Source organism: Azolla caroliniana, unplaced genomic scaffold (genome assembly GCF_043228905.1).
Source record: "Azolla caroliniana isolate FFs.n. ecotype wild unplaced genomic scaffold, voAzoCaro1.0.p SCAF_7, whole genome shotgun sequence".
Lineage (NCBI taxonomy): Eukaryota > Viridiplantae > Streptophyta > Polypodiopsida > Salviniales > Salviniaceae > Azolla > Azolla caroliniana.
This window is the reverse complement of record NW_028230442.1, coordinates 19,585,362-19,601,901: the sequence shown is the minus strand read 5'-3', so window position 1 is coordinate 19,601,901 and position 16,540 is coordinate 19,585,362. Positions and strand designations below refer to the sequence as shown.

The window sequence follows — 16,540 nt, the reverse complement described above, 5'->3', positions numbered from 1 at the left end:
TTGGTTGGGGGGTTAGAGGGTTTGGTTTGAGCCTTTAGTGGCTTAACAGTTTGTGGTTTAAATGGTTTCAAACTACAACATGGTTTATGGTTTAAACGACTTCAAACTGTGGCTTAAACGGCTTATGATAATTGAAGGGTTAAATTCATTTGAAATATTCATCAAATGTGAAGTAATTTTATAAAATTATTAGCTATAACCTACTAGAATAACAAGTTATAACATTTGAGATCCAAAATTTCTTCTAATTTCCTTAGTTTATAAATAGGAGTTTTTTGTTTTAAAAATTCATTGTTAAATAATTATGCAAAAGGTAACACGAAATATTGGTTTGTATAGAAGCGTTGTCGGGTTGCCAATGGCACATGATGGGAAACACCTCCAAAGTGTCAAATAAATACAAAAGAGTAAGTTTCAAACTCAACACACTTCCTCTTTGAAAGAATATAACTAGCAATAAAGTAACTATTTTAGGTTTAGTCAAATATAATTGTATGTCAGCTAAAGCATGAGCATTAAGCAACCGCTAGGTTCTATGATTTGGGGACAATTGGTATGACAAGAGCATAGTTGCAGACGGTGTGGTGATAAAGGGGATGAGCGGATGCCAAGTTTTTGAGAAAAGAAATTGAATTTATTGAATGGCTCTCACAAGTTTCGTTCGTCAAAAGGTGCTTTAATGGAAGTGGAATTCACATCCTCTATTTGGTAAGGCTTTCAAGTATAGCACATTGACCTTTTCCATTCCTTTTTTCTTTCTTTTCCCAGTCTTTCTAATGTTTGCTTTGAGCTTTTTTTTGCTTCCTTTATAATGTTGGTTAAATGGGTCTTATACATAAGATCCTTGGGCTCCTCAGTTAGCAGAGCTTAGTCATCACAATAAGCTTCGTCACTTGTGCACATTTACGTCAGTTCGGTTTGATTTGGTTTGATAGTTGTACATACATACTTTTGACCTTTAAATGGTTGACGACCCAACCTTTTCACAAATTACAAAACTGACCCTATTTTATTTTGATTCTCAACCCCCCATTTGGCATAATTACTATTTTGTCCCTAACAAACTTAAATTTTAAAATGATCCTTTCGGAGGTTGTAGCTTGGGCTTCTAGACTTCAATTCACGTATTATAAAATTGTATGCCGTTCTTGTTGCAAGCTCCGGATAGTTGAACCATACATTTTGCCGTCATACCACTGGTTACCACCGTAAACTGTAGTTTTATCCTAAACCTTCAAATGACTATAACTTTTCACTCGGACCTCCGATTGAAGTTCTATAAAGTGTTGTGAGCTCCTAGTGACTTGCACTAGTTGGTAAACATCGTTCTAGTTGTTGTTGTTGTTGTTGTTGTTGTTTTTTTCGAGTATATGGACACCTCATAACATGGATATTAATGAGCAAGAACTTAATATTAAAATTGAGTGGTAAAACAAAAGAAGTTGTCATACCATTCTTTCGTATGAAATGAGAACGAAAGCGCAAAACACAAATTTACCAACATATTTATACAAAATGTGTATTGAAGAAAGAAAAACTCCAAGCATTTGAAGAATGTAGTTTGTTACATAGAAGTCACAAATGGTTTGCTTAAATAAGCATCAATCAACTTTGGATGTCCTTCATGGCCATAAAAAGAAGACTCGGAGGTCCAAATTTGGATGGATCTTTTATCTTCCCCATCCCTAAAAATTCATCATCTAAGTGAAGATGAAGGGGACTTACTTTGAGACTTCCTCTAGGCCAATCTTATCCAATCTTTCTCCTAGTAAGCTTCCAAGTTAACCAACCCACTAGCACTCCCACATAACCAATAACCACACCAATTGGCTCAAGAATATTAGTGGCTATAATAGGGATTTTTCTCCTACTTGAAGAGTAGTTGGGATTGACTTCATTCTCACATTGAAAGGCTAAAGGTGCACCACACAGTCCAGGGTTTCCTTCATAACTTTGGTTAGAAAACGTCGAGAATCTATTGCCGAGAGGTATTAAACCTTCCAATTGATTGTATGAAACACTGAATTGACCAAGATTAGTGAGCTTCATCAATGACAAAGGTATTTTGCCATTGAGAGAGTTGCGTGATAAATCGAGCAATTGTAGAATTGTAGATCGGATCATATTAACCACTATCTCTGGGATGTTTCCCGACAAATCGTTGAAACTCAAATTCATTTCTTGAAGACCGGCCAAAGCACCCGACTTCTAAAGGTGTAGACCTGAAATTCCCTAATACATCATAGAGCTTGCCTGGAAATCTAAGTGTGAAGGGATGAGAGTGTTGAGAGGTCTTGTGGGAGAGGCCCATCTATGTCATTATTTGAAACATCGAGAACTTGAAGAGATGGAATGTTGGCTAATCCTGGAGATAACCTCCCATATAGACCTTTGCTGGAGAGAGAAATGGCCACAATTTGTGCATAAACATCATGACAACTCACTCCTTCCCAATCACAACAGCTCTCATTGCTGTTGCTTAAACCCCAACCCTTGAGAGATGATTTGTCCACAGCATTCAGTAACCGGAGAAGGGCATCGGCAAGAATCGGAGGTTCGCAGTAGTGTAAAGGAAGACAGCAGAAATAGAAGGCAATAGAGAGTACTAGTGATGGTGATGGGTCTAACCATGCTTAAAAGTGGATACATACATGCAAAAGGAGTAGTTTGAAGCATCTGTACACACGTTATCTTTACATCTTCTTGTAGTGCTGAAGGTAGATAAGATGTAATGATGTAATGTAGATAAGATGTAATTGTGGTGGTGATATGGATGTGAGAGAGGTGGAAGAAATGGTAGTGAATTGAGGAGAAAGGAGATTACTGAAGTGAAACAGAGCAAGGCTTTACATATGTATATGTTATGTGAGAACATTAGAGAAACAGGGGAGGGAGGTTATATATATATATATATATATATGTTATGAGAAGAGGAGTGACATTGTTATTAAAGAATGGGTCTTTGTTTCAAAAGATTTTGAAAAGCTATCAGAATTTTGCAATTGATCAATAGTAGGATGTGACAGGACAACAAGAAGCGGGTCGATGGTTGTAATGACAAAGATTGTGAAAAATTCAAATGACAAGAAATGTATTGATTCTATAGATTGTGAGGAGACCTTAGTTGGGGGATGAATCATGATTATGATATTGATAGTGTCGTGATTTTGTTAATGCTTTGCTTTCTAATTTTATGAAAACAAAACATGAAGAAGAGGATGTTGTGGAGGTGGTCTCATGAGCAAGCCCTATTGACATTATAGAAATTAGACTGCGCAACTTCAGGCCTAGGATTAAAAACTATAGACTAAATTGCTAAGAACTAGTAATGGTGATGGGTGGAACCATGCTTAAAGTGGATAGATGCAAAGGAGTCAATTGTGAGAGGTGGTGAAAATGCTAGTCAATTGTGATAGCTTTATTGTAAAGATTTTTGTTTTAAGAGCTATATGTACATATGTATATTGTGTGTGTATCTACATATATGCATGTATAAAAATATACATACATATATGTTGATAGATATACGTATACATACGGAAATTGCCCAAATTACAGATTCAATTCAAGTGCTCTTTTCTTTGATTTCCCAAATTCCTTTTAGTTTGCCTTATTTCCTTGAGATGGCAAATTATATGATCAATTAGTTCCAATTTTTTCCACAATCATATATGTATGTGCACATTTTTCCCTATAAAGGAAAAACCTTTGGGCTACATTGGAGCTTTCCCCCTGCATACATATACCTAACATATACACATACATACAAGTACATAACCAAGAGTATATATACACGTACAAAAGGCATGTATATACACATGCCCAAAATACATGTATATATGTATGTAGAAGCAGAGGAAAAGAAGTACCATAACAATACTTGAACCTGCAACTCAGTCAATCCCTTGTTTGAGTCTACAAAGAGGGAAAGATGTCTCTTTTTCTATATCCTTGTATTTTGTAGCTCTCTATCTTCTTTTGGTATTCAAAATAGGAGTAATAGAAAGGAGTTCGAATGAATGTTAAAGGGAAACACACACTCACACACACACACATGGTATTTGGGTTCTTGAAACAAAGGATATGTCAAGAGAATGTGAAATAGTTGTAGTTGAATGTTAGGTTAGGAATATTGATATCGTCAATGAACAGAATCATGATCATGAATAAGTTCCTTGGTACGGTGTTCATTAGGGAGTGGTTGTAGCAATAGCTAGTTGAATAGCAACATAAGAAGTACTGCTTGGGCTTTGGCAAACTTTGGAGTTGTGTGTGTGTGTGGTTGAAGAGGGAGGCACCACATGAACTCCGGGTGGCTCTCCTAGTGGATTGATAACTTCGTGGAACCAATCTTGAATATTGTATGGGTAGGATGTAGACCATTCTTTCGTTTTAAAATTGTGGATATGTGAGTAGAAGAGTAGACCGACATCAAGTTCCACTCCCATGTTCAGCTAAAACCCAAACAACCCTCTAAGAAGGAGAGGATTGGAATGCAAGTTGAATTGCCATGGAAATGTTGCCACATCCAAATTGCGGGGATGACAGTCAATCTTATTAAAGAATTCAATTAGTGGATGCTCAAGTTTTGAGAGATAGATTTTATTATTCTAGAAGGTCAAATATGACCTATTGGACTCTCTCTTTTTGTCCTCGAAAGAAATGCGCATTTGAAAAAATCTTGTCTACTACTTAAGATAGCATCATGTATTTAAGCTCTTGGGGAACTAGGGCATCCAAACAACACTGTGTATATACTCTTTTTCTAAAAGTGTTTCTTTCCTTTCAAGCATATTTCTTTCCTTTCAAGCCCATGGATATTTTAAGCCTATTTACTCTCTTCTTTTGTGCTATCGAGAACGGTTTGATTTCAACTGAATTTGACCATAAAAACTACATCTTAACATGTAAATGGTTATGTTCAAGTTTAGATATTTGCAAATGGTTTTGTTTGGTTGGGGGGTTCAAGGGTCTAATTTGAGACTTTACCAACTTAATAGTTTGTGGTTGAAATGGTTTCAAACTACAACATGGTTTATGGTTTAAACTACTTCAAATTGTGGATGACCTAGATGCCAAGTCTTCGGGGAAAGAAATTGAATTTATTGAATGGCTCTTACAAGTGTCATTTGTCGAAAGGTGCTTTAACAAAACTTGAACTCACATTGTCTATTTGGGAAGGCTTTCTTGTAAACCGCATTGATAATTTACGTTCCTTTTTTCTTTCTTTTCCCCTTTCTAATGTTTGCTTTGAGCTTGTTTTTGCTTCCTTTTTCATACCAGTTAAATGTGTCGTGTACATTGGATCCTTGGGCTCCTTGGTTAGCAGAGCTTAGTCATCACAATAAAACTCGGTGCTTGTGCAATAGGTTGTCTCCCTGTTCACCTTTACGTCGTTTCAATACGGTTTGGCTCGATAGTTTTAAATACATACTTTCAACCTTTAAATGGTCGACCCAACCTTTTCACAAATTACAAAACTGACCCTACTTTATCTCGATTTTGACCCCCCTCCATTTGGCACAATTACTAAATTGTCTCTAACAATTTTAAATTTTAAAATAATCCTTCCGGAGTCTGGATCTAGGGCTTCCAAACTCCAATTCATGTATCATAAAATCTTGCACGCTCCTTGTCACAAGCTCTAGATAATCGAACCATTGATTCTGCTGTCAAACTGCTAGTTACCACTGTAAATTGTATTTTTGTTATAAACCTCCAAACGACCATAACTTTTCCACTCGGGCATCCGATTCGAGTTCTGTAAAGTGTTATGAGGTCCTAGTGACTACCACTAGTTGTTTATTAATGATTATTCTAGTTGTTTTTTCAATCATAAAGACACCTCATAACATGGATATTTATGAGCACTACATATTAGAATTGAGCCGTAAAACAACAAAATTTGACATATCATTCTTTCGTACAAAATGAGAAAGAAAGCACAAAACACAAATCTACCGACATTTATACAAGTGTGTAGAGAAGAAAGAAAATCCAAGCACTTGTAGAATGTAGTTTGTTATTTAGAAGTCACAAATGGTTTGCTTAAACAAGCACTTTGGATGTCCTTTATGGCCATTCATAAATAAAAAAATAAAATAAGAGGGTCCAAATTCTTATCCAATCTTTCTCCTAATAAGCATCCAAGTTAACCAACCCACTAGCACTCCCACATAACCAATAACCACACCAATTGGCTCAAGAATATCAGTGGCTATAATCGGGATTTTTATCCTACTTGAGGAGTTTGGATTGACATCATTCTCACATGGAAAGGGTAAAGGGGCACCACAAAGTCCTAGGTTTCCTTCATAACTATTGCGAGAAAATATCGAGAATTGGTTGCCGAGAGGTATTGAACCCTCCAATTGATTGTACGAAACATTGAAATAAACTAGAAACATGAGATTTGCCAATGACGAAGGTATTCCACCAGTGAGAAAGTTGTGTGATAAATCGAGCCTATATAGATAAGTCATATCGGCGATCGCCTCTGGGATGTTTCCCGACAAATTGTTGAAACTCAAATCCATGATTAAAATCACGATTAAAGTACTGGCTTGTGAAGGTATAGACCCTTGTAGTTGATTGTGGGAGAGGTTAATCGATGGTGGAAACTCTGAAACTTGTGTGGATTGCAATGTCGTTAGGTTGTTATCGTGATTTATTAGTGCCGGCAACGAGAAAAGCTCGGGCGGTATACTTCCGAAGAAAGAGTTGTTAGACAAGTCCAAATAGAAAAGATGCGGAAATGACCCTATCCATGGTGGGATCGATCCGGTTAGATTGTTCCACGAAAGGTCAAGCACTTGTAGTTTTGTGCAGTTCTTCAACCACTCTGGAATGGAACCAAAGAGACGGATGTCTCCGACGGCGAACACTTGTAGATTAGTTACCCCTTGCATCCTATCAGGTAGTGTCTCATTGAACACATTCTTGGATAAGACCACACTTACCAGATATTCACTCCCATCCAGTGATCTTATGCTCCCATTAAGGTTGTTGTTTGATAGTGAGAGTGTGGTTAGGTTCCTCAATCGATACAAAAACGATGGGATCTCCCCCGAAAGTTTGTTGCTCTCAAAGTTTATGCTCTGGAGTGCTGAACAGTTAGTTAATGAGGATGGGATCTCCCCCGAAAGTTTGTTGCTCGCAAAGTTTATGCTTTGGAGCGCTGAACACTCGGTTAATGAGGATGGGATTGACCCGACAAAAGCATTGTTATTGAGATCTAGGTTCTCTAGCATCTGGAATTGATCGAATCGGACGACATCCAATGAACCATGGAATTTGTTTGCTTTTGCGGTGAATATCTTAAGGTTTGTACATGAGGAGAGGTTTGAGGGAAGTTGTCCAGTGAAGTTGTTCAAATCCAACATCAAATAAGAGAGGTTGATTAGGTTGCCAATAGCATTACCTACTTCGCCATCAAAATGGTTATTTCTGAGTTGAAGGATTGTTAATGAGGTTAGGTTGTAGAGATCTTGGGGTAGATTACCCACCAAATTGTTATCACCAAGAACTAATACTTGGAGAGAGCCACAAAACCCAATATCTTTTGAGATTTTTCCTGAGAAGCTGTTCAAGAACACATCCATCTCTTGAAGGAATGGGGCTGTTCGGCATAGGATGAGTGGCAAATCTCCACTTAAATAATTGTTTCTAGCACGGAAATTCCTCAAGAGGCTCAAATTCCTTAAGGAAGAGGGAGGCAAGCTACCATGGAAGCCATTGGTAGAGACATTAAGCACTTGCAAAGAGCTCAAATTCGATAATACATCAGAGAGCTGGCCTGAAAATATGTTGCCACTGATGTCAAGAGTGTGAAGGGAGGAGAGGTCTTGTGGGAGAGACCCATATAAGTTATTATTCGAAACATTGAGAGCATGGAGAGATGGAATGTCGGCTAATCCTTGAGATAACCTCCCACGAAGACCTTTGCTGGAGAGAGAAATGCCCACAATCTGTGCAGAAGTAGCATCACAAATCACACCTTCCCAATCACAACAGCTCCCATTGCTGTTGCTTAAACCCCAACCCTTCTTGAGAGAGGTTTTGTTCACAGCATTCATAAACCGGAGAAGGGCATCGGCTTCTTCTCTCGTGCAAGAATCCGAGGTTCGTAGCAGTCCAAGAGAGAACAGGAGAAATAGAAGGTAATAGAGAGTAGTCATGGTGATGGGATTGTAGCTGTGCTTAAAGTAGATGAATGCAAAGAAGTAGTTTGAACATGTTTACATCTTCTTCTAGTGCTGAAACTAGATAAGATGAGTAGTAATGGTGGTGGTGATATATGGATGTGAGAGAGGTGGAAAAAAAATGCTAGTCAATTGAGGTGGAAGATATTGAAGAAAAGCTAGTTACTTATGTATGATAATATTGATGATGATGATGAAAGACATGCTTTTGAAGGTCTTCTTCACTCTTAAGGAATGGTACACAGTCTTATGAAATGATTTGACTTTTTTTCAATGCTTTGAAATGTTGTTCTGGATAATGTATTAAGACTCTAGGACCCTTCTTTAGTGGACCTAAATTTGCTTTTCACTTTCGGAATTAAACCATGTTGATGTGATCATACGTTACATGCATAAATACATACATACGTATATGTATATGCATATACAAGTATGTTTGTGTGTGTATATGTATGTATGTATATATATACATATATGTATCAGTATGTATATATGTATGTAAATAACATGAATATTTATGAGCACAACATATTAGAATTAAGCAATAAAACAAAAGAATTTGGCATATCATTCTTTCTTACAACTAGGAAAGAAAGCACAAAACATGAATTACTGATGTTTATACAATGTGTACAGAAAAAAGAAAATCCAAGCACTTGTAGAATGTAGTTTGTTATGTAGAAATCACAAAAGGTTTGCTTAAACAAGCATCACTCAACTTTGGATGTCCTTTATGGCCATTAAAAAAAGAGAAGTCTAAATTTGGATGGATCTTTTTTCTCCTCCATCCCTAAAGATTCATCATCTTAGTGAAGATAAAGGAGACATTGAGACATTCTCTAGCCCAATCTTATCCAATCTTTCTCCTAGTAAGCTTCCAAGTTAACCAACCCACTAACACTCCAACATAACCAATAACCACACCAATTGGCTCAAGAATATCAGTGGCTATAATAGGGCTTTTTCTCCTACTTGAAGAGGAGTTGGGTTTGACATCATTCTCACATGGAAAAGGTAAAGGGGCACCACACAATCCTGGGTTTCCTTCATAACTTTGGTTAGAAAACCTCGAGAATCCATTGCCGAGAGGTATTATACCCTCTAGTTGATTGTATGAAACATTGAATTGACCAAGATTAGTGAGCTTCATCAATGACAAAGGTATTTTGCCAGTGAGAGAGTTGCGTGATAAATCGAGCAATTGTAGATCAGTCATATTGGCCATCATCTCTGGGATGTTTCCCGACAAATTGTTGAAACTCAAATTCATCTCTTGAAGATTGGCCAAAGCACCGACTTCTGAAGGTATAGACCCTTCAAGGAGATTGTGAAAGAGGTTAATAGAGGACGTAGAAAGTTCTAAGTATGGGAAGTAGAGTGTTTGCTTTATGTCAAGGTTGATAACCACCGATTGCAATCCAGTTAGGTTGTTATCAACACTTATCAATGCGGGCAACAAGAATAATTCATGCGGTATACTTCCGGACAATGAGTTGTTGGATAAATCTAGGTAGAAAAGATGAGGAAAAGAGCCAATCCATGGGGGGATTGATCCGGTTAGTTTGTTCCTTGAGAGGTCAAGCACTTGTAATTTTTTACTATCCTTTAACCACTTAGGAATCAAACCAGATACGCCAATGTTATTGAGAGAGAGAAATTGTAGATTAATGAACCCTTGCATGGTATTGGGTAGTGCCTCATTGAACACATTCATGGATAAGATCACTTTGACTAGGTGTTCACTCCCATCAAGTGATCTTATGCTGCCGTTAAGGTTGTTGCTTGATAGCAAGAGCGTGGTTAGGTTCTTCAATTGATACAAAGAAGATGGGATCTCCCCTGAAAGTTTGTTGCTCATAAAGTTTATGCTCTGGAGCGCTGGACAGTTAGTTAATGAGGATGGGATTGGGCCGACAAAAGCATTGCTATTGAGATCAAGGTTCTCTAGCATCGGGAATTGATTGAATCGGACAGCATCCAATGAACCATTGAACTTGTTTCCATTCGCGATGAATACCTTGAGGTTCGTACATGAGGAGAGGTTTGAGGGAAGTTGTCCAGTGAAGTTGTTCGAACCCAACATTAAACGAGAGAGATTGATTAGGTTCCCAATAGCATTATCTAGTTCGCCATCGAATCCGTTACGTGTGAGGCGAAGCATTATTAATGAGGTTAGGTTGTAAAGATCTTGGGGTAGATTACCCACCAAGTAGTTGTAGCCAAGATCTAATACTTGGAGAGAGCCACAAAGTCCAAGACCTTTTGAGATTGTTCCTGAGAAGTTGTTCAAGGACAGATCCATCTCTTGAAGGAGTGGGGCAGTTTGGCATAGGGTGAGTGGCAAATCTCCACTTAAATCATTTCTCTTAGCCAGGAATAGCCTCAAGAGGTTCAAATTCCTTAAAGAAGAGGGAGGCAAGCTACCATTGAAGCCATTGATAGAGAGGTTAAGCACTTGCAAAGAGCTGAAATTCACTAATACATCAGCGAGCTGGCCTGAAAAACTGTTGTTACTGACATCAAGAGTGTGAAGGGATGAGAGTGTTGAGAGGTCTTGTGGGAGAGGCCCATAAAAGTGATTATTAGAAACATTGAGAACTTGAAGAGATGGAATGTCGGCTAATCCTTGAGATAACCTCCCATATAGACCTTTGCTGGAGAGAGAAATGCCTACAATCTGTGCAGAAATAGCATCACAAATCACACCTTCCCAATCACAACAGCTCCCATTGCTGTTGCTTAAACCCCAACCCTTCTTGAGAGATGTTGTGTTCACTACATTCATAAACCGGAGAAGGGCATCAGCTTCTTCTCTCGTGCAAGAATCCGAGGTTCGTAGCAGTCCAAGAGAGGACAAGAGAAATAGAAGGTAATAGAGAGTAGTCATGGTGATGGGTTTAGCTGTGCTTAAAGTAATGGATGCAAAGAAGTAGTTTGAACATCTTTACATCTTCTTCTAGTGCTGAAACTAGATAAGATGAGTAATAATGGTGGTGGTGATATATGGATGTGAGAGAGGTGGAAGAAATGCTAGTCAATTGAGGTGGAAGATATTGAACAAATTCTAGTTACTTATGTATGATAAGAATGATGATGATGATGAATGAGATGCGTTTGAAGGTCTTCTTCACTCTTAAGGAATGGTCCACTGTCTTATGAAATGATTGACTTTTTTTCAATGCTTTGAAATGTTGTTCTGGATAATGTATTAAGACTCTAGGGCCCTTCTTTAGTGGACCTAAATTTGCTTTTCACTTTCGGAATTAAACCATGTTGATGTGATCATACGTTACATGCATAAATACATACATACGTATATGTATATGCATATACAAGTATGTTTGTGTGTGTATATGTATGTATGTATGTATGTATGTATATACATACCAACATACATACATATATGTATGTATGTATGTACGTTTGTATATGTATATGTGTGTGTGTAATTACATATATGCATGTATAGAAGTATACATACATACATATAGATAGATATATGTATGTATACAGACACGCACACATACACATCTTAGGGAAATTGCCCAAATTACAGAAATTCCACTGGTCTTTTCTTTGGTTTCCCAAAAACCTTTCAGTTTGCCTTATTTCCTTAAGATGGCCATGTCAACAAATTATATGATCAGGTCATTCCAATTTTTTCTACTAATTATCTGTGCACTATTCTAACCTTTGGGCTACATTGAAGCTTTCCCTCTGCATACATATATACGTAGTTCACAAAAACATACAAACAGGTACATAGCCAAGAGTATATATACATGTACAAAAGGCATGTACATATATGCATACATACACACATGCCCAAAATACATGTACATACATACGTAGAAGCAGAAGAAAAGACGTGCCATAACAATGCTTGAACCAACAACTCAGTCAATCCCCTGTTTGAGTCTGCAAAGAGGAGAGAGAGCTCTGTTTTTGTATCCCTGTATTTTGTAGCTCTCTGTCTTCTTTTTGTATTCAAAATTGGAGTTTGATTGAATGAATGTGAAAGGGAAACACACACACATAATAATAATTAGGCTTGGCGAGGCAATCGCGGACACAGACGGTGCAGTACACGTTTCAAATAGCGTGCGCGATCTGCACCGCTCGATCTCTATCTATAAAAAGCATGCACTTAAAACCTAACCCAGGTCTGGCGAGCCTCAGTCACATCTAACCCGGGCAGTGATTATGCCATTTGATTACCTAACCAGACCTCTCATCACCTAACCATGGCAACCTAACCAGGACTCTACGTACCTAACCCGGACTCTCATTACCTAACTCGGGCAATGTAATTGTCTAAGCCTAACCTAGACTCTAGGTACCCAACACGGGCCTTGTAATCTTGTAAACCTAACCCGGTCCTTCGAACCTGACCCGGGTTTAGCACCTAACTTGGACCTTCTGACCTAACCCTAGCACAACTTCAATATTATTAAAACCTTGCATAAATCCTTTTATCCCTATTTTTGAAAATTTGAAAACTTCTACACCTCCCCCTGCGCCTGCACCTGCACCTGCACCAACATTTGAACCAAAACCTCTACCTACAGCCGGTAATTACCTTCTTCCACCACGCCATCTATATATATTTTTCTTTTGGGATTTAAAAAAGATATGTTGAGTCTCATCTTGTCATTTACAACTTCATCTTTATCAATATGTTGTGTATAGCTTCTCATAACCTATTCTCTAATATTAGCTTTCTATGTTGGATGATTCTATATCTTTTGCTTCATTATGAGCTTTGTTGTTTGTGGCTTCTTGCATCGATTGTTTTAAATATAAGGCATTTCATGTCGCGAGGCTTTAGTTGCTTTCAGAATGAGCTTTGTATGTTTGAAGGCATAGTACGTAAAATTCGTGTTCGTCTAACATAACATTCGTTTTCCTACGTTGGAAAACGAATGTGAATATTATTCAAACATTCTTGTGTTTTTTTTTTTGTTTTTTTCCCCTTTTTGAAAGGTTTTTATTTTTTGTTTTTTTCCTTTTTTAGGTTTATTTACCTCATAATAAATAGCTATTCCAAAAGTATGGTATTTATCATTCTTCAAGGGTGTTTACCATACTCGAATGATTGAAACATTCACGAACGTGAATGCGCGTATGGTATGTATGGCTCATACTATGTTTGAAGGTTCTTCCATCGATATCATCAATATGGTCATCGTTAATTCAAATGCTCCTTTTAAGCTTCGATGTGAAACGTTTTCTAATGAGATCTCATTGATGAAGGAAATATATGAGCTTCTTTTCCAAGTATAGTGGTTTTGTGCACCAGACTATCAATGTGAAAAGTTTTCTAATGAGAACTCATTGATAAAGGAAACATAAGAATATTCTGCAATAGAAGATGGATATAGAACAAACATTGTAAAGTTGAAGCTGAAATACTTTAGTATGAAGAAATTGAATATGAGACAAAAGAATTTTTTTTGGTTTTTCAAATCAAATAGATTTGGACCTTTGCATTCTCTCAAAGATAGATAATCTTAATATATATTCTTGATTTAAAAAATATATAAATTAGGTAAAACGGAGAAAAAAAGAAAAAAAGAAACAATCTCATACATTCTGGATGCATGAAAAATCAAAGGATATGTTGTGTTCTTCTTCTTCCCCGTCTCCTTCTTCTTCTCTATCTTCAAATCTCCATAACTTGATGATCTTCCATGTTTAATCCATCTTTCTTGTGAAGGTCCTTTATTGAATAATCCTACTACTAGGGAATTGAAGAGTTTGGCAGAAATGGCTATAACCAAAGCCACAAGCACCATCACATTATACTCGAGAGCCGATGTACTGAAATCCATATCCCAACTCAACCCAATGGGACAAATTGCGATATTATGTAATGCAAACAATTTGTATGTTTGTCGAAGAGTTCGCTTATGGCCTCAAATCACCAAACTTCATAAGTATATTATAAATTTAGTTTTGTATAGTCATCCTTGATTGTTGGTTCCCATACATACACACACACACACACACACACATTGTTACCGTATGAGATGTACGGGTGATTGATAAGTGAGGGTGAAAGATGTAATGTGTTGATATGTATGTGTAATCTTATACGATTATTGTCACGGATAGATCATAAGCTCAAGAGACAAGAAAGAAGATAGATAAATGGATGAGTAGTATTAACGCAAAGACTCCATTACTGGTGTTGTTCACCTTGAATTCCTTCAAGGTGAACTCCTCTATTTATTCTACATGGCATGCATACTTGTTGCACGCATGTGAATCTACAATAGAGCATGTAGGTATGCATGCATGTGCCAAGTGTAAATACTACAAGGGAGCAACTATGCACATGATGTTAGCAAAACAATAAGGACCAATTACATACATAATTGTGTACTAGATATATTGGTTAACCCATGATACTATATTATAACATGGTCGTGTCAAGAGTTTGAATCTTGATATTATCCCCCCTCCGACGCCGCCTTCCCAAATCGGCCGCTGGTTTGTGGGGATATCGGTGATGAAAATCTTGGACGACCTTTGGGGCATTTTGTAAATTTTCCGATGGTTCCCACATGGCCTCAGACATGGGGTAACCCCTCCATAGGACAAGGTATTGCAAGTGTCGACGGTGCCAACACGAGTCAAGGATTTGGTCGACCTCGTATTCCTCCCCTGTCGTCAATTGCACAGGTGGTGGTGGAGGGGCCTGATGTCTTGGGAGGTGTGAAGCATAATGGGGTTCGAGGAGGGAGACATGAAAAACATCATGAAGCCAGAAGTGGGATGGAAGGGCGAGCCGGAAGGCGACGGGATTGATGCAGTCGATGATACAGAATGGTCCCAACTTCTTGTAATCAAGTTTCGCACATGGACGAGTAGTAGAGATGTGTCGACGTAACAACCAGACCATGTCTCCAATGACAAAGTGTGGAGTGGCTGATCGTCTGCTGCTTGTATCGTTCACTGGCAAGACTAAGCTCCAAGGATAAATCATGATGTAGTTCTTCCAAAATGCGAGCACGATCCTCCGCCGAAGGGTTCACGGAAGTGGTAGGAAGGGAAATGTTGAAGCGAGGATGTAAACCATAGTTGGCAAAGAAGGGAGTGATGCCAGTTGATGCATGGAGAGAATTATTGTAGGCGAATTCCGCGAGCGAAAGTAAGTTGACCCAGTCATCTTGTTGGTAACTAACAGAGCACCGAAGATACTGCTCAAGGATTTGGTTGACACGCTCTGTTTCCCCATCAGTTTGGGGGTGATAAGCGGATGACAACTTGACAGAGATGCCTACAGTTTGTAGCAGGTGCTGCCAGAAGTGAGAGACAAACTGGGGTCCGCGATCGGAGATGACATCATCGGGGAGTCCATGTAAGCGTACCACATTGTTGAGTAGTAGATGCACCATTCCTTCTCCGGAAATGGTTTTGGAGCATGGAGTGAAGTGAGCCATCTTCGTAAACCGATCGACAATGACCAACACCGAGTCATAGCTATTGACCAAGGGTAGATCAGTTATCAGGTCCATAGAGATAGAGGCCCTGGGACGACGAGGACATGGAAGCGGTTGTAGTAAGCCATATGGCCGATGATGAATGGCTTTGGAGCGAGCACAAACCTCACAACTCTTTATGTATTCTTTGACCAACTTCCATGGTTGTGGCCATCAATACCTTGAGAGAGTAGCTTGAGGATTTTCGCGACCCCGAAATGACCTGCAAGTGGGTCATTGTGGCATTCCCGCAACACCCAGGTGCAACATGGGCCCTGTGGGACGTATAAGAGATGATCTTGGAACAACAAACCCTCTTGTATGGTGAAGGTGTCAAGATCCTTTCTTTTGGTCGCCTTAGAGGGGTTTTGCAGACTATATCGAATCTCGTTGGCAAACGCATCGGTCTTGGACGCATCAGTGATCTGTTGGAGTAATGAATCATCTTGCAACATACAAGTGGCAAAAAGATGCAATTGGTCGGGTTTCAACAATCATCTAGATTGTTGAGCATAAGCAGCATCCCCAGGGCGGAGTGCAAGGTCAGTTTGGCAAGAAAAGGCATCAGCCTTCCCATGTTGGTCACCAGGTCGAAATATGATCTCAAAATCGTAGTCGGCGAGAAATGTCGACCAACGGGCCCGCCTTTGATTCAAAGTACGAGTGGTGGAAAAATAAACTAAATTTTTATGATCAGTCACTACCTGGACACGATGTTGTGCGTCGGCCAAGTAGGGTCGCCATTCTTCAAAGGCAACAATGATAGCAGCAAGCTCCTTGTTGTATATGGGATAATTGATTTCGGATGCCGTGAATTTTCGGGAGTAGTAAGCCATTGGGTGCATTAGGTTGGTG

The 16,540-nt window shown here is 38.6% G+C and overlaps 1 protein-coding gene across 1 annotated transcript; it reads right to left on the bottom strand.

Moving 5' to 3' along the window:
• Positions 1-1,727: 1,727 nt before the first annotated feature.
• On the bottom strand, positions 1,728-11,194 carry LOC147862221 (uncharacterized). Its single transcript, XM_087323080.1, has 3 exons — positions 9,053-11,194; positions 6,123-8,193; positions 1,728-2,208 (listed from the first exon to the last, which is right to left on the bottom strand). Exons 1-3 carry the CDS (start codon positions 11,086-11,088, stop codon positions 1,750-1,752), a joined length of 4,566 nt encoding a protein of 1,521 aa, XP_087179206.1. The 5' UTR covers positions 11,089-11,194; the 3' UTR covers positions 1,728-1,749.
• Between the last annotated feature and the right edge of the window lie 5,346 nt (positions 11,195-16,540).

Bases quoted from the DNA above. Each gene is read 5' to 3' on its own strand.
- LOC147862221 (XM_087323080.1), bottom strand. From the start codon at position 11,088: ATGACTACTCTCTATTACCTTCTATTTCTCTTGTCCTCTCTTGGACTG. The intron at 8,194-9,052 runs AGATTGGGCTAG...CTTTAAGCACAG, and splicing joins ACTAGGAGAAAGATTGGATA to CTACAATCCCATCACCATGA. The intron at 2,209-6,122 runs TAAGAATTTGGA...CTACACCTTTAG, and splicing joins TTATTAGGAGAAAGATTGGA to AAGTCGGGTGCTTTGGCCGG.